Below are 27315 nucleotides of genomic sequence, written 5' to 3'. Positions count from 1 at the left end.
TTGGAGTTTGTGCTCTTTTGTTGTTACTTTCAACAGTGACTACAATTCTTTTCCTACTGTCTATGGGCTAAGGACTGCCACAGGCCTTTGGAGTTTGTGTTGAAAGAAAATACACTTTACTTATCAGTTCCAGGGGGATGGAAGGACAGTACTTCAACGTATAAAAATATTTTAGTTTCTGGTATCTGAGATAATGTAACATTCTCCCATAAAGAACAACATTGCTGATATCAAACAGATTGTACTTGCTTATTCAGTCAGTGTTTTGCAAGAGTTACATGAAGATGAAAAGAAACATGAAAAGCAACTTACCCTAACGATGATTCCCATACGTTTACTTTCATAAGTGAATGGAAAGATCTGGAGGATGGTGAAGTTTAGTATCTGACCACCAGGTGTCCTCAGCTGCATGGAGGATTGATCTCTACCAACCAGTGTTAAGCCTACACTTTCAGTCCACTGTACCAGGGCCACCTAAATACAAGAAAGGTCACAGGTCAGATAGACTGCTGAGCTTTGTGGTTCAGAGGTCATGTAAATGAACACCAGAGGGGAAGGGACAGTGGGTTAACTGAAGAAAAAGTTACTCAGTCATTAACGTCACTGTAAAACGGATCAGTTTTTCTACGTTGGCCATGTAATGTGAACAAATGGCCCTTTAGTGTTATTCCCTGCGGCCATTCCTGCCCATTGACAATATTAATTACTCTGTCCCTGGAAGGACCTACTAATGTCCAATAACACATGACATGCACTACACTGTGTTCTGAGCCAGCCAGATGATGTTAAAATAAAAAAAAATAAAGTTGGCGATGGAACACACAGTGCATAACTGCCCCCATTCAAATGGGTTTAAGACAAGCAGAGGATATTAAAGCAATGAAAGTCTAAGTTGCCAATATGCCACTAACCCGAAGTGATGACACAGGATGTGATCCTGCACCACTGAGGTTAGTGGGAGCAGAATTGAGCCCATAATGAAGGCCACTGAAAACTGGAAATGAAAAGGAAGTCAATGAAACAGATCCAGGCAGTGAGTTTATGTGGCATTACTGTGCGTTGGGCATTCGGCTACAATGTCAAGGGATGTAACTACTGTTGTAAACAAAGCTGAGCAGAGGAGAGTTCTAAAGATCCGAGGACAAATGAGAGTTTCAGCCTCTTGCAGTGTGACATTCTCTCGAGACAACCGCACCGACTCAGCACAGCTAGTAATAGGTTATTTAAATCTGATCAGGATGAGTTTCAGATGGAAACATTGCACATACTAGGAACTGCCCTTTCCTCCCTCTCCCCAGTGAAAACACCTCCCCCTCCCCCATACAAAATTTTGGGCTAAATCTATATCCAACTCTTAAAACTCAGTCCCACCTCTGACTATAGTTACCAACCCTGCAGGATAGGCATGGAGTCTTCCGGAATCAGCGTTGATCTCCCAGTGACTATTAAAAGCAATCCGGGAGATTTTAATAGGATATTTTAAGAAAATGACATTACGTCATGTGGGGGGGCGGAGGGGGGGGGGGAAGGTTTGGAATCTCCCGGAATACCTTCAGTCACAGTTGGCAACCCTACTACCTCTGACACAAATATCAGGCCAAGTTCTCTGCTTGTGTAACTCCATTTACTACAAGGCAGTTACACCAGCAGAGAATTGGACTAATTCATTTTAGTGCTTGCAATCTGGCACTTATATTCAGTGCACATCCCAGGTTCTTTCAGCAAGGAAAGATTTAGACTCAACAGTGCATATAAATCTCTTAGAAGAAAGCCTGCTGTATCCAGTCACTCTACGCTAGTTCCTAAGTAAATAAAAACAAAACATAAGTGTCAGTGGATTTCTCACCTATTTTTATAGACATCCATTAAGAGTGGCATGTCTAAAGAGATGCACATAAAAATCCTTTACCTGTCTTGTCTTATAGCCATTATCTTGTTGAGAAGCTCAGTGGAATTAAGACCAGTTTTGTAGAGACTTATTTACTAATAATCTTTTCTCTTCATTAAAGAAATCACTTCTATAACCATAATTATTGCTGACATTTCATCTCTTTCGTCACAAGTCTATTTAGTGAACGCAAGCAATAGGACAAAGTATTCAGTTTACTACGAAAGGAGTTATGTCTTCCAAGAAAGTTCATGAAAAAATACCTACAACACATGCAATACTTAAGCTATGGAGCTATCCTCTCAACTTGAAGTACCTGCTTTAACCCCCAGTGGAAGGTGTGGGCACACATTAAGAGACACTGCCCTCATTTAAACCGAGTGTTTCTAACATGCTACAGCACATAGGATCTCACCCAAAGTTTCAGCTGACTTCAATAGGCCATTCAGACCTCAATCTAATAAAGTATTTCGCGTCTAGAACTACTGGTGTGATTCCGTGGCAGGTTCTCCTTCAAGCTAAAGCTTATTGACTATTTTTAGGATTTGGACAGCCTGGCTCTAGGTCTCTCAGACACTCACCACGTTGCTAAAAGCCCCCTTAGAATCTGTGTAGTAGCTTACCCATCTTCATCACATGATTACAATGTACTGAAGAAAACACTTACTGCAGAGTGGGTGCCTAAATCTTCATTTACCCTAAAACCCGGCGGGAAATAACATGCTTAAAATTCTGCTTCTTGTGTTCGACGTTTCATGTACTACTGTTTGTGGGATTCAACTTAAAGGAACTGCTCCCCCTCAGGACTGCAATAAATGAAACTGTGGAGGGCTAATTCAGAACTTATCTATACAGAATATTTGCATTAAGACACCTTCCAGTTTCTGCTCTACCTCACTTCTTTACTCTGTCTTACCATCATTTTATATTTTTCCGACAAAAAGCATGGTCCAACTAAATGCACAGAGCCCAATACTAGTTCAGATTTAGATCACTGTCACTGCAGCTGAAATAAGCACTTATTAAAAGGGTCACCTGAATTCCTGCTGGGCAGAACCCTGCACAGATATTTCAGCAGGGACTGTTCACAGACTAAGGTTCTACACACAGCATGAGGATGTATGGCAGAATTAGACCGTACATCATTAGTTAGATTATTTTTTTTACAGCACAGAATTCTTTCGTGGATTTGGAACCACAATGTGGTATTTGGAGAGGCAAATTATTTAACTGTTAAAAAAAAAAGAGAGCGAGGGCATGGCAGGTTTAGGGGAGGGAGCGGGAAGGGGCGGAGTGGGGACAGGGCATGTGGCAGAGCAGTGATCTCCCTCTCCCTCTCCCCCCCCCCGGCACATTGGAAAGTTGGTGCCTGTAGCTCCAGCCCCGAAGTCGGTGCCTATTCGAGGAGCCGCATCTTAACTTCTGAAGAGTCGCATGTGGCTCTGGAGCCATGGGCTGGCCACCCCTGCTCTATCCCATCTCCACAGTGCGATGTTACATTAGTATCACTCTCTGAAATCTCACAGACCGAAAAGAACACTTCACGCTTATTTGGCTACATGTTTGAAATCTGCAGTTGTCTGAAGGCCTAAACTTCCTTGTTCCCTTCACAGCCAAGTAAGAGTCTCATGGAAAAATAATTATTAAAATACCTGGATTTTCTCATGCAGGAGACAGGGACTAGATGAGAAATGTTACCGTACTTGGACTATGAAAAAAGGAAAGAGGTGGTCTGTCTCCTCCACTCACTCTAGACTGTCAACGTCATGCAGTGAGGTAAAAAAAGGCTTTATAAAAAATTTTCATAGGGGACAAAAGCTTCATCAGGGCTGCTAAGGAAAGTGTGCAACAAGCAGATATGTTAAGAATAAGAGGACCAGAATTACATGGAATCAGCTAGTCAGAAATATTGAAACCCATTAATTTGCTTGTATCTTGTTGATCAGAAGAAGAGAATAATAGATTTTGTACCTTAGAGGCCTTGGTTTGTTTTTTAAACCCTTCACTTCCACCCATGCCCTAATATAGCATCACTGAAGTTTTCATATGTTACATAAAATGAAAAGTAATTACCATGAGTAATAAATAAAGAGAGTTACAAACCCCACAACATACAAAATCCATATGTGATTTACCAGGACATTTACAATAACTGATTCCATAAAAAGAATTGATATAATAAACAAGGTTATCTTGGACTCCACAATTAAAATGAAATAAATCAATGGCTGGACTGCCATTAAGACAAGATTCAAGGTGTAAGTCTCTTACAGAAGGAATGGAGAAATATCTATTTGGCTCTCAATCTAGGCTAAAATAAATATCCCTGGTGATAAATAAACTTAAGTATACTTCATTGCCAGAAGTTTCCTGATTGCTAGGATTCCCCATACTTTGCAAACTATTCCTCTAGGGATGGGGCAGAACATTTTCTCCAACAGTGATTTGCTTCCACTATTCTACCTGCTCAAAAGCCAAGTTGTACCCATTTACCAAATACATATTTCTAGCAGAAAAAAAGGCATAAAGCAATCCAATGGTTAGAAACTGAAGCTAGACCAATTCAGACTAGAAAAAATGCAATTAAAACAAACCACTTGAAACACAGCAAGTAGTTAACCACTAGGATATACCTAAGGACATGGTGAATTCTCCATCAAATGAAGTTTTTAAATCAAAACTGATATCTTTCTGAAAGATATGTTATAGCTCAAAACAGAAGTTATGGACTTAATGCAGAAATTACTGGGTGGGCTTCTATGGTCTGTGTTATATAGGAGGTCAGATTAGATGATCATGGTGGTCTTCTGACCTTAAAAATCCAATAATACCTGCAACTGCAAGGAAAACTTTCTTAGTCAATTTATGAATCATTTCCCTATGAGCTTTGCAGATGGTTTAATTCTGCGGCACCTCGGGCAGAGACGGAGGACTCCTTTTACTCCTACATTTAACACACTAATTCAGTTACACATATTTAATATCAGCATCTCCTGGAAACTAAAAAACTACAGAGAAGTAGGTGTCGATTTTCCATATGTTGTACCGCTATTGAGGTAGGCTCACTTCCCCCCTCCAAATAGATCCTTTCTTTCTTGATCTGCCATTTAAGTTAGATCTCAGGACAACAAGCATTTAAATTTCCAAAAAAGTTTACACTTAGGGTACTATGTAAAACTGAATATAACATAAATGAAAAATTAGCTGAGTGAAGACCTTACAAGCCTCACAAGGTGGTGCAGAGTGCAACACAATCCTAGGGCACTAGGACCCAGAAGAAGCCTGCACAAGAGAAGAAAGAAGCAGATCCTCCCTCCTGCTGCTGTCTCCGCCCACCTTCTGGTCCCAGACCAACCCCTCTGTCCCTTCTTAACTCTACCCTGGACCTTCAGTACTCAACTCAAGGGGAAGGGAATTGGCACTGGCTTTTTAAACCACCACTTTCCAACCTCCAAAAGCCGCAGAATTCCTGCCTCTGCCCAAAAAACATTTTTCACTGAAACTTTTGAAGTTTGCTGACTAGCTGTAATTGAAAATATTAAAATTAATAGGTTTACACAGCACCTAGTGCAATGGGGCCCTGGCACTACCATAAAGAAAATAAATAATAGTGTCAACATCAACAGGGCCTTCGTCGATGCAGATTTTGGGCACCCTGTTTTACTGGACATAGGAGTGCATTTTCAGAGTAATCAAAGATAGGAAACTGACATACACTGCGCTATTTAAACTTACAGTTATGTGTGTTACAAGTCACAGTTATGCTGTCTGAGAGAAGCATCTGAGTTGGAAAATAAGTGTGGGTGGGAAATTAACTGTGTGTGTGTGTGTGTGATTTATATATAAAGCAAGCAAGAGTAAAACTGATTTCAGAGAACCCCGAGACCACTGAGAGAAACATAGCAAGAGAGTCCTCCACGCTCAGTGTTGAACAGCAACCAAAATAGCTAATAAACCTTTATTACTACATTCTAGGAATCTCTGGATATTGTTCTGTTTGCCTATACTATGTTAGATATATTTCTCTGCAGTGTAAGTCAGAATTGCTAGTGCAACTCTATATTCCATGTCCCTAAACATCACTCTCTGGCCAGTCATTAAATTACTCAAGCCATCACTGAAATGGATATTGATTAACAAATTTCATTTTAAAGAGAGACAAATTGATCCTTGTTATTAGTTGCTCTTCAAATGTCCCCAACTGGATTGCCTAGGAACACAGACAATGGCAGTAATCAAGTGGAGCACACTCTTTCGTGTCCTGGAAGCTGTGGAGTGCTGTCAGAGTTAAAGATTGTTTGCCCAAGAATCCCAGGCACGCTTATCTCTGATCAGATTATATCTATTTCATTTCCCTTGTTAGTTACTGTATGGCTACAACGGACACAATCAAAGAGCCCCAAGGCTGTAACTGATATCTGAATAAAGATACTTCAAGACTTCTAAATGGGAATATGCACAGGAAACAAATTTAGGAAATCCTGTTCTCTGTTACAGGAAATTAATCCTATTCCAACTGGTAGAAATTACCCTTACTGTTCAAAAGTAAGAAGAATACAAGTTTTTGTACTCATTTCATAAACTGACCTCTCCTGACATGCTAATATTTTATTGATATAGAATTTCAAAGTAGGCTTTAGATGCTTGTTAAAGACTTTCCCTCTAGGAATCCATGAATGCTATTTAACAGTATCACACTTTCCTGAAGGGTTTAACTAGCGCTGGTTTCATATTTAGTACCCCCTATTGTGAGACACATAGTAGATGTCTGACTGATATTTGTACTCTTGAGACCTACAGACAAGATGTCTTCAGTAAAGCATATCTAATTTCTGAAACCACTTGTAATTCACAGTTCAAATCATTGCAAGGAAAACAATGTAGACAAAAGTATAATTTCAGAGAGATTAGTTATAAAGTTACAATATAAAAATACCATGTATTACAGCCACATTAGTTGCAAAAAAATTTAAAGCAGGAGTTACAATTACAATTGGAAATATGTCAAACTTCACTGAGACTATACGGGCATGTAGGTAAAGAAACAGAGGCTATGAATGTAAATAGCCAATAAATTCACTAGGAAACAGCCTCAAATACGGACCACAAAAATTAACATCTGGAAATTGTTCGGATCCAATTTCAACGCAAAGGCACTTACTTCTGTAAAACTGCTTTATTGGCGAGAGCAACACTTCAAGGAGAAACCCAGGTAAGCAAAATACAGAAAAAAAGTACAGCTCGGAAGCAGTATTTGCACAATGCCTGTTCACTCCAAGCACCATGAAGACACAAATACCCTTTTTGTCACCACGAGCACAAGAATTTTGTTTACAAAAGAATGTACTTAAAATGATCCTATACTGGGGGCTAGGAAACCTTTTGTCCTCTTGAAAGGAGATCATGGTCTATCTGAGTGCGTAATCATAGGAAATATTTTAAAAGTATGTGCAACGTAGGGCAAGTCGTCAGCACAATCTTTTGAGGTTGTACCTTACTAGAATAATCTTAGAACTCTGGATATTTGAAGGATTTAAAAATTTTCTTATATGAACAGCTCCTCACCTTTAACACCACCTTTAGGAAACCTAGCTAGTCTTATAATGTTAAGAGTGAAAAACTGTTTATGTAAAGCAATAAGAAAAAAAAAAACGTTCAAATACTGCCAACGATCTACACATCATCAATGGAATTTCTAAGAAAAATTTCAAATTTTCAGTCTTCTAGCAGATATGGGCAAGTGTAATTATTCAAACAAAAGCTGATTTGGGCTGGGGGGGGCAGGGGATTGGGCTCTGGGGCTAAAAATAGCAGTGTAAAGTTCAGGCTCAGATTGGAGACCCTCCTCCACTCTACTTTTATAGCCTCATAGCTCGAGCCCCATGAGCCTGAGTCAGCTGACCTAGGCCAGCTATGGGTCTTTTATTGCAGTTTAGACATACCCATAGAGGTGGGGGACTGCAGGTATCTGTGCCAGATCTGGCCCTTTGCACCAGCAGCGAGTTCCTCTATGACAGAAGAATTCTTTGCTGGGCATTTGCGGTCAGTCTATGCTTCCTTTGTCCCATAACTGCCTAGACAGTCTGACCCCTTGACTTGACTAGAATAGGCTTGCCTTTAATTAAAGATGAGCTGTGGTTCACCTTGCTAAATATACATAAAATTGGTTTAATATATAAGCAAAGAGGGAGGGTTTGTTCCACTTCTAAAATATTTATTGTTTGACACGTAGCACTTACATTATTTTCCTATTCATTCCTATAGTAAAGAGTTTTTGATTATGCTTTTTCTTAATAGAAGTGACAGACTTATTTTCAAATACACCTCTACGTTGATATAAAGCGGTCCTTGGGAGCCAAAAAATCTTATCGTGTTATAGGTGAAACCGCGTTATATCGAACTTGCTTTGGCCTCGAGCATTTCCATTCTTAATAGTCACTTCCCACCCCCTGACTGACCCCTCAGAACCCCTGATCCATCCAACCCCCCTGCCTGCTCCCTGTCCCCCGACCCCATCCACACCCCTGCCCCCTGAGAGGCCCCCCGGGACTCCCACACCCTATCCAACGCCCCCATCCCCTGACCGCCCCGCCCCCAGAACCTCCGAACGATCCAATCCGCCCTGCTCCCTGTCCCCTGACCACCCCCCAAGACCCTCTGCTCCTTTTCCAACCCCTCGGTCCCGGCCCGGCACCCTTAACACGCTGCTCAGAGCAGCATTTTGGAGCCAGACACGCTGACGCGCTGATCTGCCAGAGCATGCAGCCCCGCCTCCCAGAGCGCTGCTTTACCGCGTTATATCCGAATTTGTGTTATATCGGGTCGTGTTATATCGGGGTAGAGATGTATGTTAATGTGACAATGACATAATTCATCGTGAGGATGCTCTATTAGCAATTATTAGTTAGCACTGATGGTTTGACACCGAGCTCTTCCATTTCAGAGAGGCTTCCTTCAGATATTGCCTATTTCAAACCCTTAAAAACATGGAGGTGAGGGAGAAGAGGGTGGGAAAAAAGGAAATCTCACCTCGTCAGGACTGGAAGCCTGGTACACCCTGCAGGAGTCTTCATAATGTCTCTCAGCTTCAGCCTGATCTGTCACACCATTAGACTCATACACTGGTGTCACGTTGTGGCAGAGGGCAATCGCTTTCACAGCCTCGTGAACACGGCTACTCATGGTTTTACGTACTTTGGTGGCCAGGGTGGGGCCTTTTAAAGCAGGAGGGTCTTGTGACTGCTAACGAGAAAGGAGAAAAGAAAGCGTAGACAGTTTTGAAAAGCAGGAATAAATAGAGTATCATTAAGGATCTTGCTTCTGTTATAACCATACACATACTATTTGCATGGACTCACACCTCCACTAACTTGGGATATGTTTTTGACTGGGGCATCTTCTTTGTATGTGTTATCATGGGAATAACTGAGACCACTTCCCAGTTATATGCAGCTAAATGAAGTTAGATTTACTTAATTAGAGATGAAATGAAAAAATAACTCCCTAAGATATTTGTCCAAGAGTTTTCAGCACAGCTTGAATGAAAAGGGTCATTTGTTGCTGATCCACCAAATCACTACACAAGCTTAGTGGATAAAAATGTTCCCCCAAAATCACCAGGTTGTGTGTTCCGCTGAAATCACATTTTGGTCAGCAAAAGACCCAGTGGTTTTTATGCTTGAGAATGAATGGCTTTCATACGCATGAACACGATTGCTGAAAACAGAAAACAGATGGGCTCACATGGAACGAGAAACTTAAATTAAGTTCATTTAATTTTTAATACTATTTTTAGTATCAGAATCAGACTCCTCTGGTAATTACACAATTACTAAAGTATGCTGGTCACAAAGAGGAGACCTAGTGATCCAGTTTCCTGTTCTGTTAACCTTTAATGTCAAGAGGACAAAAGTTTCACTTCCAGGTCAAAGGGCATAGCATGGTAAAAATAAGAGCAATGAAGAACTACAATTTAAATGAATCATTACTAGCAAATGCTTCTAATTATAAAGTATCTTAATTCTACAAAATTTCTGTGCTAAACTTGTGTGCTGAACTTCCATAAATCTTATAATACATATATATATTCTTATATTTTAAAAATTAAATGCTATCTTCAAAATTTGAGTCTCTAATAAACCTAAAATCTATCTGTGGGTTTTAAACTGCTACCCATCACCCTGATATTAGGGTGCATTCCACATAAAATCAATAGGAATAGTGAAGTCCTTGGTTCAACCACACTTAGAGTCACATACAGTACTCAACCATTCATCCATTAAGTCTAGTACCCTGTCCTGATTAATACTGGATGCTTTAGGAAGTAATTTACCACTAGTCAAGTTTCTTCACCTCTCAGACTGAGATGGTGCCTGAACAGGTGTAGCCTGATCACAGAGAAATGTTTATAGACAGGAAGTATCTGGCAGTTCAGACTGACTAGCAGCTCTCAATGTCTGACAGAGATCAGATGCCAAAATGGCTGTGAAAGCCAAAGAACAAAAGGCAGGTAGGTGGCTAAGGCAGTCAGCAGTTGAAAGCCGCACCTACTAATATGCACATAAAGATTCTGAGGTGTTTGAGAATGCCAGGTGTGCAACTATACCTGAGAGGCAAAAGAAACAAACAAAACACATTATACCTGAGGCACACACACCAGTGGATATCTCACGAAGAGACAGCTCAAAATGCCAAATATCCATTGGCCTGGGAGGGAGAATAGGGGCTTTGCTTGACAGTTTGTACAAAGGCCAGCTGAATCACAGAAAGGAGATTTTCAGATTCAAGAAAGAGCAGAACAGCTCCTCTACAACCATACAGCACACTTCAATGGTATGTCTACACAGCAGCCGGGAGCATGCTTCCCAGCTCAGACAGACAGATATGCAATAGCTCTGCTCAAGCTACTGCACTAAAAATAGCAGTGTGTCCATAGCAGCACGGACAACGACTTGGGCTAGGCATCAGAGTACTACCCAGGGGTCAGGTGGGTTTGTACTCTGAGAGCTAGCCAGAGCCACCGCCCATGTCACCATGGCCACACTGTTATTTTTGTCATGCTAGCTCAAGAAGAGCTAGCGCATGACTGTCTACCCATGCTGGGAAGCACGCTCTCAGCTGCTATATAGACGTACCCCAAGGAGAAGAGTCCTATTTTACACTGCAGTTTTTGTCTTTTTTTTTGCATGCAGAATGCATGCTTCATATTTTAACTTTGGGAGGTTTGTGCATTCAGTTGGTTCTAAAATACCTTAGGTCAAAATGTAAGGAGATGTGATATGCAAAGAAGCAAATTACTGCACTCGGCATTTTGTTTTGGGGAGAATGTTAGTCCCTTGGCATATACACTGTCTTATGTGAAGTGACTCCATAACCAAAAAGAAATACAAGTGTTTGACAGTAAGACCCCATTGTACAATGACCCACCCATCTGCTGCCAAATTCTATTGACTGAACCTGCAGGGTCGCATTTTACAAATGAGGAACAGAGCAGTCACTAAAGACAGAGACTTCTGATCATGAATAAGCCACTGCAAAACTATTTCTAGCTGCAGGAGGGTCTAATGGTTGGAGAGAAAGCTGCTTGTTAAGAACAAATTTTAAAAAATTTAAAAAACCCATTTTACTGATGACTAAATTACTATTAATCTAAACAGTGTTAAAAGACAACCGAAAACATTAACTATTGATGACTTCCCAAGGGTTAAACATTTTTTCAAGGGTAATTAACCTGCTGGGCTAGTGCAGTAGAAATTCATCCTGTTTTCGGGGAAAAGGTATGACATGTTTGATATGAAAAATCATCAAGCCCCTCATTAGCATAAAGAGTGACGTTTAGTTATTTTAATTCTCAATGAACAGGTGTTTTCATTGAATTTAACCATTGTGCTGCAATGTGTGCAATGCAGTCCTAGGAGCCTACCACTATTACATGCACCAAAATGTTAAATTGATCAACCTTTTGCATTTCACTAAGTTTGGATTAAAAAAAATTTTTTTTTAAAAAAGTACTTTCACTTGTTTTAGGGGAGGAAGTTCTTTTTAAGTCTGATTTTTACTGGACCATTTCCCTTTAAAAGAGACAGAAAAAAATACTAAAATGTAAACAAATTTCAAATAATAATTGAAGGCTCAAAGCATTCTATTGCGAAGAGGATTTGTAAAGGATTGTAATGAATTATGAATCCCAAATCTAGGACAACAGGATATGTGTTCATACTTCATGGATTGGTGCTGATGGTTTTGGATGTGCCCTTCATGATATATGTAGGCACAGCTGTGGTCATTACTTTTTCTTCACAGGAAGTTGCAGGAGTGACTGCTAGGGTCCTTTGGTAGCTTTACCCAATTTACGAGAATGACAAAGGAAATTACAAGTCAGAGCACGAGTCAGGAAATATAGTTTTCTCACCCTTACAGTTCAAAAGATGTCTATTTGTTATACAAAACTGAACCAAAAGAGCGCAAGCATATAAACAAAGAAGATCAAGATTGTTCACTACCATAGAGAAGGAATGCTAAGGGAAAATCTCCCATTATCATAGAAACATAGGACTGGAAGGGACCTTGAGAGATCATCTAGTCCAGTCCCCTGCACTCATGACACGACAAAGTATTATCTAGACCATCCCTGACAGGTGTTCATCTAGGATGGCCTTGCTTTGTAAGTCAAATACTGTACTTACTCATGTGATTTACCTGGAGATTTTAGGTATTTAAAGTTGAGAAAAATTGGCCAAGTTTCAAAAGTACAAATTACTGTTATATCAGCCTGAACTATGATTTTACACAATTTTGAAAAGATACAGAACGCTGTGGAAGAACTTTCCAAGTTGTAGCCAGTTTTGAAAAGTGGATATTTGGTTTGGACCATAAACATTCCCAGGAAACTTCTGATACTGTACTGTATGCAGTATTACCAACGACAAGAGATCAAAAATCATGAGACTGGCCCAAAATTCATGAGCTTTTTTAAACAGATTGCATTGTGTTTTTAGGTCAGTCTCTTGATTTTTGAACGCATACTGGCCATCCCCAGGGTGTGTACATATGACAATTAGTGTTGCCCACTCCCACATATACTGGATAAGGTGATTTTGGCCCCTGCTGCAGGAGCTCTCACCCCCATATCTGCCACTCTCCTGCCCAGCAATTAGTCCTGTCCCACAGTCCCTCATCAGTTGTGTCCCAACCCAACCCCCTCAATTCAACTCCCCCTCAGTTCAGTCCCACAGCCCCCATCAACCCCCACTGCACTCAGTTCACCCTCCCAGCACTCACCCCATCTGCTCAGATCAATATAGCCCTCCCACCCCACCAGCCCCCTCCCGCCTCACTTCAGCCCCACTGCAGGCCCCAGACCATAGTTCAGCCCTCCCAGCCTCACCTATGCTCCTCTTAAGGTTCTTCACCTTCACCAGGCTGCAGCCCGGGGGGGGGGGGGGGGAGAAGGAGGGGGAAAGGGAAGGGACTGCAGTGGGGTCCCCTCTCCCACTTCCCAGATTGGCAGGGGAACCCTGGCTGCGGGGCTGACAGTGGGGAGCCCTGGCCACTGAGGGTTGACAGTGATTTCTAAGTAAAATTAAGCCTCACTCGTGATCTCTGGATAGAACTCGGAAATGTCAGGATTTTTTTTTTTCAGCCACGGCTGGTATGTATGGTAATTATACATATATACATATTAATCATGCAGCTGCCTATATGTTTTACTGAAAATTTGAGCTATGTAGTCAGGATCCCTTTATGAACAGCCCAATGACCTGTCAAACTAAGAGTTAAGTTAATCAGACTTTACTTTACCTGCGTATATATACTAAATATATGGCTCTGCACTTCATCCATGGAGTCCAGTCCATAGGCTACTGTCCCAAGGTGAAGCCGTTTAAAAACCATCTCATTCTGTGTGAGAGTTCCTGTAACAGAAGCAGCATTATAGGCCACGTCCAAGCCATGGCAGATACTTATTTTCCAGTCAAACCCTATTCCCTGCTCTTCCCAACAAAGAGAGAAAGGATGAGATGGGAGCACAGATGTTTACCTAGTCACTATAATAAGCTACTAGTGCAGCTTCAAGCTTAATAATTTGTGGGTAGATTCTTGCAGGGAGTGGCTAGGAGCTCCCTTAAAATGAGACTATTCACCAAGTAACTTACTGCTTAGTGAGATAAGAGTATCAGTGTGAAATCCTGACCCCACTGAAGTCAATTTCAGTTTACCCATTGACTTAAATGGGTCTGGGATGACATCCCAGAATCTGGCCCTTGATTATTAACTAAGGCCTTTTGTTGTCCTCGACCAGAGTCGTGAAGGTTCTGTGACAATAAAAGCTGGAATGATGGCAGGTGACTGGTTTCTGTTCCTAAAGAAGGGTTGTCTGCAGAGCTGGGCAAAATGTATTTGGCAAATTTACTGCTCGCTAAACAATGCATTTTCAAGGCACCAAAACTTCACCAAAATAAATAAAAGCCACAAAAACTGGAAATGTTGATTTAAAGTTTCATTTTGAAAAGGTAAATTTTATTTCACAAATCAAAACACTGTGTTTCAAGCCAAAAAAAAAAGTTTTTTCAGTTTTTCATTCTGGGGAGAAAAACTGGAAAAAGAAAAAGAAAACTAACAGAACTTTATTTTGTATATTTCTGTCCAACTTCCAAACTGAAAATAAGCGTATTTAAAAAAAAAAAAAAAAGGAAGAAGGAAGTTATTCCATTCCCTCTAGCTCACAGAACAGGGACTAAAGACTGACAGAAGTGAGTGATGGTGAGAAAAACACACAATAAACCATAAGGGGTGAAAAATCATTCGGGTCTCTTGCCCGTTTCTGTGCACACCCCCTCATTAAGGAAGGGCTCTATTATATGTGAGAACAACATGGAGATTCAAAACATTGTTTATACTGAACCACATTTTCTAAAAGGAAATCCCGGTTAGAAAAGAAGATACGTTATATCAGTGGTCACCAACTGGTCGATCGCGATCGACTGGTCGATCCTGGAGACTACCAGTCGATAGGGATCTCTAGCTGCGCAGCCGCTAAGGCAGGCTCCCTGCCTGCCCTGGCCCCACACTGCTCCCAGAAGTGGCCAGCACGCCCCCGCAGCCTGAGGCAGGATCTCCACGCGCTGCCCCTCTCTGCAGACACCACCCCTGCAGCTCTCATTGTCTGGGAATAGGAAGCTGTGGTCAATGGGAGTTGCGGGGGCGGTGCCTGCAGAGATGGGTAGTGCCTATGGAGCCACATGCCCCTCCCAGGGGCTTCAGGAGCGCGTTGGCCCCTTCCTTAGCCCTGCTGCACCGCCAACCAGGAGCTGCCCGAGATAAGTGCCCCCTGGCAGGAGCCTGCACCCCAGCCCTGAGTCCCCTCCCAGAGCCAACTGCCTATACCCTAAACCCCTGCCCCAGCACTGAGCCCCCTCCCACAGCCAGCACCCTGTACCCCCTCCTGCACCCCAACACTCTGCCCCAGCCCGGAGTACTCTCCCACACTCCGAACCCATCAGCCCCAGCCCAGAGCCTGCACCCCTTCCCGAACCTCAACCCCCTACCCCAGCCCAGTGAAAGTGAGTGAGGACGTTGGAGAGCGAGCGATTGGGGGGGGTGGTGGAGGAGGGGATGGAGTGGGCACGGCTTTGGTGAAGGGGCAGGGCCACAGGGAAAGGGTGGGGTAGATCCTGGGTTGCACTTAAATTCAAAAAATGATCTTGTAAAAAGGTTGGAGACCACTGTGTTACATTTTCCTACCCCATCAAAGAAGAACGTATATTAACTTATTTGACTATTCAAAGAAAATGTTACCCAAAGACCTCCTTCACGCTTTTGCCTACACCAAAACTCCTGATAACTCATTTACCTGCATACCTGTTTTGTCTGTAAGTAAATAGGATATCCGTCCGAGCTGCTCTGGAATAGTGCTGGATCGAACCACTGTCCCAGGAATTTTGGAATCCCTACGGATCATCCAGCTGTAGACTATTTTCCCCATATCCAGGTTCACACGTAAGCTATGTTGGGGAAAAAAAGAACAAAAGGGCTAAAAAAAAATATCATCTGAGATTGTCCCCAAAGTATGGGGATAATAAATTTGCTATAAACCTTTGGACAAACATCATGAGCTACCACAGGAACGTGCTGTAATAAAAGGATGAGACTTCCATATTAGAATTGATCAGCACAAGAAAGTGTTGAGGGAGAACCATGTATTAGCTCCTGTGACAGCAATGAGAAGTTCGAAGTTGCTAAGCAAAAAAGATACACTGTGAATGGAAGATGGACACACCATCTAAGAGGAACAAAATGATCAACAACCAAAAAACCAGAGGTTAAAAAAAAAAATTAAAAATCGCGGTGGTTTGCTTTCTTCCCCTCACCCCCTTCATTTTTGCTCACCTCTCTTCAGGGAAACAGGACGCCTATAGAGCAAGAGAGGCTGTCCCTGCAATAGGCATTTCTAATCCCTCATTTCTGGAGACCTCACAAGAAAGTCCACTATTGTAAAATTCTAGATGTGTATGTTAAAGTGTGGCAGAGTAGAAGGCTAATACATTTTGCTGGGAAGGGTTAATTGATTGGCTTACCTAATAGGAATGATGTTTGAAAACAGGAGGAGGAATCGTATGATCTGAAGATACCAGCGGCCTGCGAAATGCTGGAGGGCCACCATGACAAGCGAGACCACCACAAGGGCTCCAAACAAGATTTTGGTGAGGCAGTTCACTTCCAAGTCAAATAGGCCAATCTAAGCAAATAAAATAAAATATTTTCCACAGTGTAAAATCGAGAGATTAATCCATGTAGTGTTCTCATATTTGGCATGAGCTGCCATCATGCCTTCGAGTGTGCATGCACCCAAAGAGCTAATGGGACTGATGCGTACATTTCCAATGCAGAAGAAATGAATGCAAGAAACGAAACAGAGCTCTAGAGACTACAGGGGTGGGGACCCGCACAAAATTAAAAACAGCAAGAGCGAGATTAAGCATTAGTTTCAAATCAACTGGCCGTTCCAAGACGTTCATCCCCAGACACATTTTCATCTCTTCATTTAAATCCCTGTACTGTTTTGCATTTCAAAGCAACACTTTCCCCAACTCAACCTTCATGCTTCCAAGCCTTTGGAGTTACAGTGTCATAAGCACTGGAGTTCTACACACCTGCTGCTGCCACTTTCTAATGCAAGCGGCCTTTTAAAAAAAAAACCACGGTATTTAGAAGAGATCAACTCGGTTAGCACTTGGGTGAAGAGATCTGAGACACCTCATACCGTCAGCAACTGGCCACTAACATCCACAGAACTAAACTTAGCTAAGGGACATCATACAAGATTGTGTGTAGACAATTTCAATTATATCTTTATAGTTAAAGCTAGCGTGGATCCAGTTACACTGGTATAAATGTACTTATACTAGTAGAGCTTAATCCTGCACAATAAGCCAAGCCACTACAACTGAGCGAACACTAGGGGTTGTACCAATATAATTACTGATAAATAACGATTCGTACCCCTAACGTACATCACTATTCTGGTACCAAAAACCACTTGTAGACCAGGCCTGAGAAAGTAAGACAGGAAGAGACCACCTATGAGGAGTATCCTTAATTGCACACTGGAAGTAAATCACTATTCAGCTGATGCTGCCCAGTTTACACCTTGGTTAGATGTTTGCTGTGTAAGAGACAGAAACTCAACAGTATCTCCATGATGAACCTTTACATGGTTGCCCCCATTGATAATGTTTCATTTTTCTCTGAAACAGCAGGTGTACGCAAAGTTTGCAGGGGCAGGTCCAGTCAGGCCAATGGGGCTGAGTGTGGTGGGGATGGGCAATTGCCCACCTGCCCAAGGCTTGCAGTTTGAGGGGGAGCAATGACCCCTCTGCCGCCCCCCCCCCAACAAACTACACCCATGGGCGTATGTATCTGCAAGAGATAGAATACTGGGCTAGATCAGAGATTCTCAGCCTCTTTAATGTGGTGATTGTATGCTAACTCTCCCTCAACTAGTTATCGTCAGATGCACCCCATAAACAATCTCGGTTCACATGGTGCTTTAGAAGAAATAAGGAGTCCATGGGTGACGCAAAGGCAGTGCCATAGGAACTGGGGTAATGAATTTACACTATTTCTCGTATCTGAGGAGAACTGATTACTAAGAACCTAGAAAATCAGCTTAGTCAAACATCAGGAGTGGGAATGAGTTTACAACCCACAGGTTGAGATCCATGGTACTATGGTGGCCCAACTGTCTACTATTGTACACCAACGGCTAAACACTGTACCTTACTTCGTGGATTTGAAGTGTTCATGACACTGCGCAGTTCCCTCCCTGTGTAAAGAACAACTCCCACAACTGTGCCTAAATGAAATAAAAAACACGATATATATTATTCTGGGATGAACAGGTTAAATAATGGCGCTTTTTTTAAAAAAAATGGTTGGGATGATGCTTGTTCTTAAAGGTTTATTTTATCCACGGACTCAATGTGCAGGCACGTTTTTAGTAGATTAATTTTAGAAAGCATGGAGAGCACCCCCCCCCCCAAAAACAAAAAAAATCAAATCAACTGATTCAAATACATGGGATATAAATTGGAAGGGTGGAGAAACGGAGACTGATTTTTATATTCAGAATATCTCCCTCCTACAAATGCCAATGCTTGAAGCTGGACACAGCACTCTTAATTATCGTCTGTGCAATTAACCTTTAGATAAGGCAACATAAATTAATCTACTATAGTGCCTAAAAGGATAAGATACCCCCTTCTCCCATTTTCCTCCCTTAAACTCTTGGTGTGAATTCCCACCCTGTTGCAATCAAAGGAGTTGAAAAGCAGGGGTTTCGGTTCACCACCACCAATTGCCACCACAAAGTTGTACTGTTGCTTAGGTTGCCGGCCCTAGAGGCTACAAACTGTTTAAGCCTTACTATTGTCCTCGAAAAGCATAAAACAGCCACTTCATTCTAGTGGCCATCACTGCTAGCTAATGGAAATATAATACAGCATTTAAACAGCAACGTGGTTATCTAGTTGCAGAATGTCAGTATTGCATACATTTTGCAACATGTCAGTATTGCACATTTCTACCCCAGCACTAAGCTCCTGTGGGTGATGGAATACTTAGTAGGACAGACACCCCAAGGACTCATATCCAGTTAGTGCTTCCATAATTTTGGGAGAATGTTGATCAAATGCATGCAGTTACATTTTAATTCTGGCCCTAGAAGCACTCGAACATCTTTAACTGGTGCACTTCACAAGTCTGAAGTCACTGTAGCCCTGATGGCAATTTCAGTGAAACAGGACTGTGCAATCCAATGTGTTCGACACATGACCATGAGCCTTGATGGCTTCCTCTTCCTGTCTCATAAAGGTTGCGGAATTATGCCTCTCTCACAGGGCAAGTAATAAGGTAACAGATTTAATGATAAATTTATGCACCTATGGATATATATTCACCTTGATAATCTTCTCACACGTTCATATACCTGCACAAACAAGTTGTGCAGGGCATATAAACAGCTGTTAGGGCCTATATTTTTAAAGATATTTTGTACATGTTAGATGCACAGAGGACATTCATGCAAATCCATGACTCCAATGTGGTTCTCTCCCTCAGTGTGCTGCTTGTCCAAGACTTACTTTGTAGTGCTAAGGCAGAGGTCCCCAAACTGTGGGGCCCAGAGAAATATTCAGGGGGACGCAGCTGGGGCCCAGGCCAGCCTCGAATGTGGGGAGGTGGGGGGGGGAGCACACCACCCAACTCTGTTCCTGGCCTTGGCTCTGGCTGCCGGCCTGGGACCCCGGCTGTCAGCCCTTGCTGCCAGCCTCATGCCCGGGACCCGGTTGCCAGCCCTTACTGCCAGCCTTGCACCCGAAACCCTGGATGTCGACCTCGACCCCTGGCCCCGCCCCCTAGGTGTGGCTCCAACGTCTGCCCCCTTACCTCTGTCGGAGTCCCCACCTCTCAGAGCCCTGGCCCCGCTCCCAGCACTGGCTCCGGGGTAGGCGGAGGGCACGAGGTAAAAAGTTTGGGGACCACTGTGCTAAGGGCTGTGTGGAATGTAACAGACTACGGATGACAGAATGATTATCACAACACCATGTTCCATACAGGGCATGCAATAAGACATTCATCACACACAACTCTGCACCTTCAATAAGGGGAGCATCATAATAAAGAAGGCTAAGCTGATCTGCAATAGTTAGCGCAATATTCTTTTGATGGCCTTCCTACTACACTGTATGGATAAATTACGCAGGCCATGAATCCGTATATTTGTAGTGACAAATATTCCTGATTAAACTATACAGCTCAGTTTGATCTTTCTTTTGTGCAACTGTGCAAAAGATGCCAGGTACATTTCCTTTCTACTACCCCAGCTCATCTTTTAAGAATTAGCATTCCATTTGCACACAGACAGATCCACAATGCATGGGAATCCGAGGGTTTTTTTCTTCTTTGTAAAATAACTGACATCTGGAAGACAACTCAGGCTAGCAGCAGAGTCAGGAAGACCAATAACTTTCTTAAATTAAGAGCTCATTAAACTGAATTCATTGGGTTTGGTTTAAAAAAAAATCCATTTGAAAAGTCTTCACTAGATTTGGATAGGCAGAAGATCCAAGTTTTATCAAACGTTTGGAAAATTAAATTTTTAGTCAGTGCTGTGGTTTGTAAGTTCTTTCTCAGTTATAAAATTCTGATAAAAGAAAACTGCATGAAGTTGCTATAAGCAGAGCAGTGAAGTTGCATCCAAACAGGAGACACAGGACTTGATCCTGCTCCATTCAAGTCAATGGAAAAATTCCAGTAATATTGTAGCTTTGTAGAGGCCCCATTGTGCTAGGCATTGTGCAGACACATGTTAAGAAACAATCACTGGCCTGAACAGTTTACAATATTAACAGAGAGGCAAAGGGTCGGAGAAAGGCTGTTACAGTCATTGGGACCAGTGAGAGCTAGGCATAATCACATGAACTAAATAAATGTATTATGTAACTTTAAAACTATATCGTGAATGTTAAACTAGACATACGCCTGCCTATTCTCAGGAAGAGACAGAATCATACTAATTCCTACTATGCAGGAACAGATGGAGCTGCTGGGAGGTGGCAAATATATTTTAATGCTAAAATAAGTAATACACTGAGCCATTTCAAAAGGGCTAACAGTGAGCGTATGCCTCTTAGAAACCAGATTCTTTTAGTTGCTCTAAACCCATTGACAGGTTTCAGAGTAGCAGCCGGGTTTGTCTGTATCCGCAAAAAGAAAAGGAGTACTTGTGGCACCTTAGAGACTAACAAACATTGCGGTTTTAATACCTTGCCCAATTCCCACCATGCCCATTACTAACCAAGGTTTCAGAAGGCCGCAAACGTATTATTTTTAAATAAAACTTAAGATGTAAAACTAATTCAAACTAAAAATATCCTGGGAAGCATTCTTTAAAAATAAGTCTCCAGAGCCAGATGACAGAAGGTGGCAAGCACACTAATTCAGATCAGCAGATGGCAGGCTACTCCAAATCTGACAGCAAACAGCAAGCGGAGTCAGACTCGCTCCTACCGCAGCAGCAGATGGACATGCTGCAAAGCTCTGCTTTAACTCAGTGCTGCCCCCAATCGCATGTGTATTATTTATTCCACTAAAGAGATAGAGAAACTGTTCCGTGTAGAATCACAGAAGTTAAAATAGGGGGAAAGCCTATTAGGGGATGGAAAAGGCCTATTAATTTTTCTGAGCAGAACAAAATTTTCACTGGGTACTTGTTCCTAATTGTTTTATGGATATTTGAAATAGACTACATTGTATAAACTATTTAAAAAGCTATTAAAATATTTTAAAATGCCATTCTTCTCGACTGATCCCACAAACACATGTGTACACAAGTAACTTTGCTCACAGGCATAAGTGACAGATTGGGCTCAAATTGTGAGCTCTTTAGGGCAGAGGAAAAGTCTTTGTATCTTTTTGTACAGCAGATAGAACAATGGAGCGCCAATCCTGATAGGGGCTTCTGGGAGCTACTGTAAATAATAAGCTTATCGGGTAGATCTGAATGCATGCAGTTTCTCCCACCATAGTACAAGTGCCTATACATGACAGCCCATGTGCATATAAGCACATCTGATGGCACAGATTGGGAAGAGCATAATACTCTCTAGACGCACTGAGGGTAAAATCCTGGCCCCACTGAAGTCAAAAGGACTTTTGCCATTGATTTCCATGGGGACATAATTTCACTCTGAATCTGGTCATGTCATACAAATATAGAGCCATTAACAGATCAGGAAAGACTTCAGAAGACTATATGAATTGATTAAGAGTCCCAGTTTAAATTATCTAGCACACAAAATAAGTAAGATAGAATAGAAAAACATATCTGAAGAGGCAAGAGTTACTAGAACAATGGCTTTCCTGCCTCTTTGTCTTCTTATTTGGTTTAGGAGATGGACTGAATTGAAAATGTGCTCTGAACAGTCTATTTGATATTTGAAGCTGCCTGCACTAGTACTTGTGTGTTTGCATCAGGGGTGGTGGGGAAGGTTAGTTGCCAATCAGTTGACAATTACTGAACTATAAATAAGATTTACTCTACAGTACTATATTTGGACAGCTATATTTAATTACCTTTCGACATATCACTGTGACAACATATATTAAATTTTAGCATATTTTAAAGAGAAGGAGCAGGAGAATTGGATGGAAACATTGCAGAAATGAAATGCACCTACCTTTCTCTGCTAATGAAACGTTGGGGGGGAGGGGAAGAGGAGGTGTTTCGATTGTTCCATTACAAAGAGAAACTTTCTGAAGTTCATATTCCTTCCCATCAGTCACTTTGTGAAGTGTCTCAAACCATAAAGTGAAACCTCTAAAACTCAAAAACTTCAATCCTCAAACTGCACTGCAGAATTTCACTCTTCTTCTGACACTCTCATGTTACTTAAGGGCACCTTAGCTAGTGAAAGAATGAGCCTTTTCTCCAGACAAGCATTCAGAAGAGAATATTGACTCCTCTCATTCCTAGCAACTTTAGTGTGTGTATGTAACAACCCAAAATGTATCACAGAATGCTTTTATTTATAGAACCATAACCCAGTGGAAGCATTTACCTGAAGATCTTTTATGTTAGCTTCTATTACTAGACTCTATTTGACACCATTTCTGTTACAGATTAGAATGTCAATGTAGCAATTAAGTGCTATTCTGGTAGCAGACGCTTAAGAAGCGCCCAAAGGCCCCTGGAATTCCAGTTCCTTCTCAACTATAAATGTCCAAGAGGTAATTAGATGTCAGCTCAGCTCCCCTGAGATGTTAGGACAAGTAGTAAACTTCATTCCAACCACTAAATTCTCTGACAGATGATTATTCCAAATTACAAAAGGATTTTTAAAAATTGCTAACATACTCCTCAAAAAAATTATACGTGCTTCCATCTTACCTGATGCAATCACTGTGCTGGCCCAGAGGGTGTTTTCTATGCTTAAGCTTTCATTCACTGGAGGGTCACTGTCTTCCTAGAACGGATACACAAACAGCATTCAAACGGCTTACTAGATGCATTCATGACACACAGAGAGGCAAAGGAGGGAAAACATCCTAAGCTTATGAAAATCCTAAAATCTTAACCATCAGATCCTCCTGGTTGGGCTAGAAACACAGGCATTTCACAGTGGGATGAAAGGGTGGGGGCAGGGGAAGCCTACTATTGTGCCTTTTCCTGCACAGGCAGCCCCTCTCCAAGTTAGAAGAACGGTGGCTTGTTTCTTATAACTATTTGAAAGTGATTTGAAATCTTCAGCTGAACTCTGATTCAGGAACCACGACATTGGGTATGTTTTTCCAACACGATCCACTCACTCATGCAAATGACTGACATTTATCTGTCTTTTACTGAAAGGTATCAGTGAAATTTCTCCTTTTGCAGTTTAAGCCTCTCAGAAATGCCTGGAAAGCTAAATAAATAATCTGAACCATGCCAGTAAATGACACAGAGTGATCAGTATGCTAGATTCAGTATCCTTTTTTTAGGGATCAGGAGCATGCTTTACCTTTGCATTACAGTGTGCTGGGGAATTAAGGCCTTTTTACGGCTAACATAAAATTGCTTCTCTATCTGGATAGTCCAAGGGGATCTACAAATCTCCCAGGCTCAGTAGCTGCCCAAGCTGCTCCCTATTCCATGAAAGTACTACCTCCTGTAAAGCCAATCAAGGGATCTCCTCAGCAGCTATAGGATGGTGAGATCACAGTCTATCACTTTAAAATAAACAAATGTTGGCAAGCAATTCAGAAAATGGCCTAAAAAGTCTCAGGGCTTTTACCAAGCTGCCCATGCTCCTTCAAGCAGGAGGGAAAGGGGGTCTTAAAAGTAAGGAATCCATATATAACATGCATTCATCACAATCCCCTTTCTCCAGGGAGCAGTGGAAGAAGTTTTGGGCCCAAACACCCATTGCATCTCTTCTCTCCATTTCCCCCACCCCCCAGAGTAACAGACAGCTTAATTTTTTTAAAATGTTACATTCTCACGGACCTAGGGCCAGAACAGACTATTGGAGGTGCACATGTATTAGGCCACATTAACTCTTACAGACTGCCACATTAACTCCCACCAACTGTCCCTGAGAGGGGAGAACCAACCAACCCAGAATAGGAGTTGATGGCCATTGGCTTATTTACCTAAAGTCTTCTGCCCCCACACAGCTCTGAATGGCAGAGATTTTTTCAGTCTTTGACCACTTGTGTGGTGGGCCAGCCTCCCTTCTGAACAGGTGAGCTTATTTTGCAGCACCATGTTGTTGGACCCAAATGGCCACAACTAATTCCATCTGGATAAGACCCTTAATGCTGAGTGGCCTGCTGTCTTTTGTTTCTAAGGCAAACTCTTAATGAATTATAAAGCTTTAGATTTTATTTAACACACGGATGCATATTATTTAGAAGAGAGAAGGAACCCTATTAACTTATTTGACTTTAGTATATTTGTACAGGGCAAAGCAACATTTCAGCATTTCTCGTGAAGCAATTTAAAGTCACTTCCAAGAACCAAAATGCTATTCAAAAGGTCTGTGTGGCAAACGCTTATATATAATGCTTAAAACATATCAGTAGACTTACTCTGGTGAAGGTCCCCACAAAATTATGTATATCAATATTGGGCTCTTCTGCATACACATAGGATCGGATTTGAAGAAGATCCTAAAGAATAGACATGTTATGGCAGCAGTTAAAACACGATTATCCCACAATATATAAAGCCTTTAAGCCTCCAATTATTTTACGAATAACATTTCTTTAAGCAAATCAAAAAAAGACACTCAATGTACTCATACGGAAAATCTGTCAGCTGATGAAGACAGAGTAGAATCATTACAATAGCTTCACTAGAATGGTGTTGCCACAGTAAGAGTTGGCAAAACAGAAGCACACTCAGCTGGCTTGTTTTGTTTCTTATAACACACAAACAGAGTTCTGCAGGATTTGGGAAGACACATAGCATTCAATGGTTATATACTTAGTTCAGATGGCAAAGAGGAATAACCATGCTCTAATTCTCCTTTTATGAAGGCAATCAATTGCTTAAGTGGCAGGAAAAGTTCCATTGTCAGGTCACATGATTTGTTCTCTTGTAGTACAGTAGAGCAGTGGCTCTCAAACTAGGAGTGCTGCTTGTTCAGGGAAAGCCCTTGGCAGGCTGGGCTGGTTCATTTACCTGCTGTGTCCAGGTTCGACCAATCGCGGCTCCCACTGGCCATGGTTTGCCACTCCTGATGCGGGGGGGCCTGCACCTCCCTCGGGGGGCTGCGGGAAGGGCGGCCTGCACCTCCCTCGGGGGGCTGCGGGAAGGGCGGCCTGCACCTCCCTCGGGGGGCTGCGGGAAGGGCGGCCTGCACCTCCCTCGGGGGGCTGCGGGAAGGGCGGCCTGCACCTCCCTCGGGGGGCTGCGGGAAGGGCGGCCTGCACCTCCCTCGGGGGGCTGCGGGAAGGGCGGCCTGCACATCCCTCGGGGGGCTGCGGGAAGGGCGGCCTGCACATCCCTCGGGGGGCTGCGGGAAGGGCGGCCTGCACATCCCTCGGCGCTTCCCGCAGCCCTCATTGGCCTGGAGCAGCGAACCGCGGCCAGTGGGAACCGCGATTGGCTGAACCTGTGGACGCAGCAGGTAAACAAACCAGCCTGGCCCACCAGGGGCTTTCCCTGAACAAGCGGCGCCCCTAGTTTGAGAACCACTGCAGTAGAGCTCAATAACAGAAAGGGGAGTATTTGAGAAAGCAGGAAGTGCACTGTCATCAAGGAAATGAACCTTTCTATAATAAATTACTGGTAGATGACTTTCATGTATACCATGCCCCATTTGATTGGCTCCTATTTCAAGGCAGTTCTTTGGATGCTAGCTCAGTAATTCTATTTAAGTTTTCCATAGGGATCCATCACTATAGTATCGAAACAATATTAACCTGTCTGTTGAAGTACCCAGTTGAATTCATGAAGTCTTCTGCTATTCTCTCTTCCCTGGCAAAAAGAAGTTCTAATTGTCATTCCTCTTCAGCTGCCAAATTTGCCTCAAAACTGCATAAGGCATGTTGAGATCAATACTTCATGCTGCAGAAATGGTTACTGTACACCTTATGGGGTGTATTTTAACCATAGATCAATGGGTTACTAAGAGTACATTTCAAATAAGAAGTTAGGTGAATGTCATTCATACCCAAATCTCTCTCTTCCAATACCACTTTATTGTCTCTTGAACAAAACACAGTCTATATACCACTACTTGTACTTTAATTTGTCGGTTTCCTCCATTTTTCAAAATCCCAGAGCCCTAACCAGCTGTGAAGTGAGAACTGGAATAATAAAAATGACATTCAATCCTTCCCCCTCCACTCCTCTCCCCGCAAATACAGAAAAAAAAACAACCAAACAAAATATCAAGAAACCATGATCTTGTGGAAGAATGGATTTTTTCCCTTCAGTACAAATATTGGCAGGAGGATCAAGTGTGCAAATAATTTTCAAAGTCTTCAATTCTGATTCCAAAATGGCAATTATTTTGCCTTCTGTGAAAGCCAGACAGAACACACATTTTTCGCTTTTGGCAGATTACGTACGATTACGTACACTTTCAATTGTTCATGACACACTGATAAACAGTTAATTCAAAAAAGTCTTTTACTAGGAAACTACTTACAGAAGCGGTGGGTAATCTCTGAGTGCAGGCAACTGGCAGCCGCAGCTTCCAGTCTGTCTCACCATCTAGCTGATCAGTCCGGAGGAAGCAAGATCCTGTGGATGTTCAACATTTGTTAATGGTCTTTTTAAATCTATTGTAAGTACATATATGGTTCATGGAATTAGTTCCTGAGATAGGACACATTTCTTCCTATGGAAACAACAGCTGATTAAGAGTAACCTTTATGAGAAATTT

The 27315-nt window shown here is 42.2% G+C and overlaps 1 protein-coding gene across 2 annotated transcripts in view; it reads right to left on the bottom strand.

Moving 5' to 3' along the window:
* Positions 1 to 27315, bottom strand: part of ATP9A (ATPase phospholipid transporting 9A (putative)) — an 89548-nt gene that overhangs the window by 28335 nt on the left and 33898 nt on the right. The window contains exons 7-15 of one of the 2 annotated variants that reach the window (XM_048820115.2): positions 27079 to 27173; positions 25010 to 25090; positions 23331 to 23406; positions 18163 to 18239; positions 16462 to 16622; positions 15746 to 15888; positions 13688 to 13800; positions 8918 to 9127; positions 313 to 474 (exon numbers count right to left, since the gene is read on the bottom strand). In XM_048820115.2, the coding sequence (XP_048676072.1) occupies positions 313 to 474; positions 8918 to 9127; positions 13688 to 13800; positions 15746 to 15888; positions 16462 to 16622; positions 18163 to 18239; positions 23331 to 23406; positions 25010 to 25090; positions 27079 to 27173 (1118 nt within the window). Of the gene's footprint in view, positions 1 to 312; positions 475 to 8917; positions 9131 to 13687; positions 13801 to 15745; positions 15889 to 16461; positions 16623 to 18162; positions 18240 to 23330; positions 23407 to 25009; positions 25091 to 27078; positions 27174 to 27315 lie in introns of both variants that reach the window. The other variant, XM_048820114.2, reaches the window with a different exon arrangement.

The sequence above is a fragment of the Caretta caretta genome, chromosome 13, assembly GCF_965140235.1.
Source record: "Caretta caretta isolate rCarCar2 chromosome 13, rCarCar1.hap1, whole genome shotgun sequence".
In the NCBI taxonomy this organism is placed as follows: domain Eukaryota; kingdom Metazoa; phylum Chordata; order Testudines; family Cheloniidae; genus Caretta; species Caretta caretta.
Note: the sequence above shows the minus strand (reverse complement) of the source record. Positions and strands in the feature narration are given on the sequence as shown.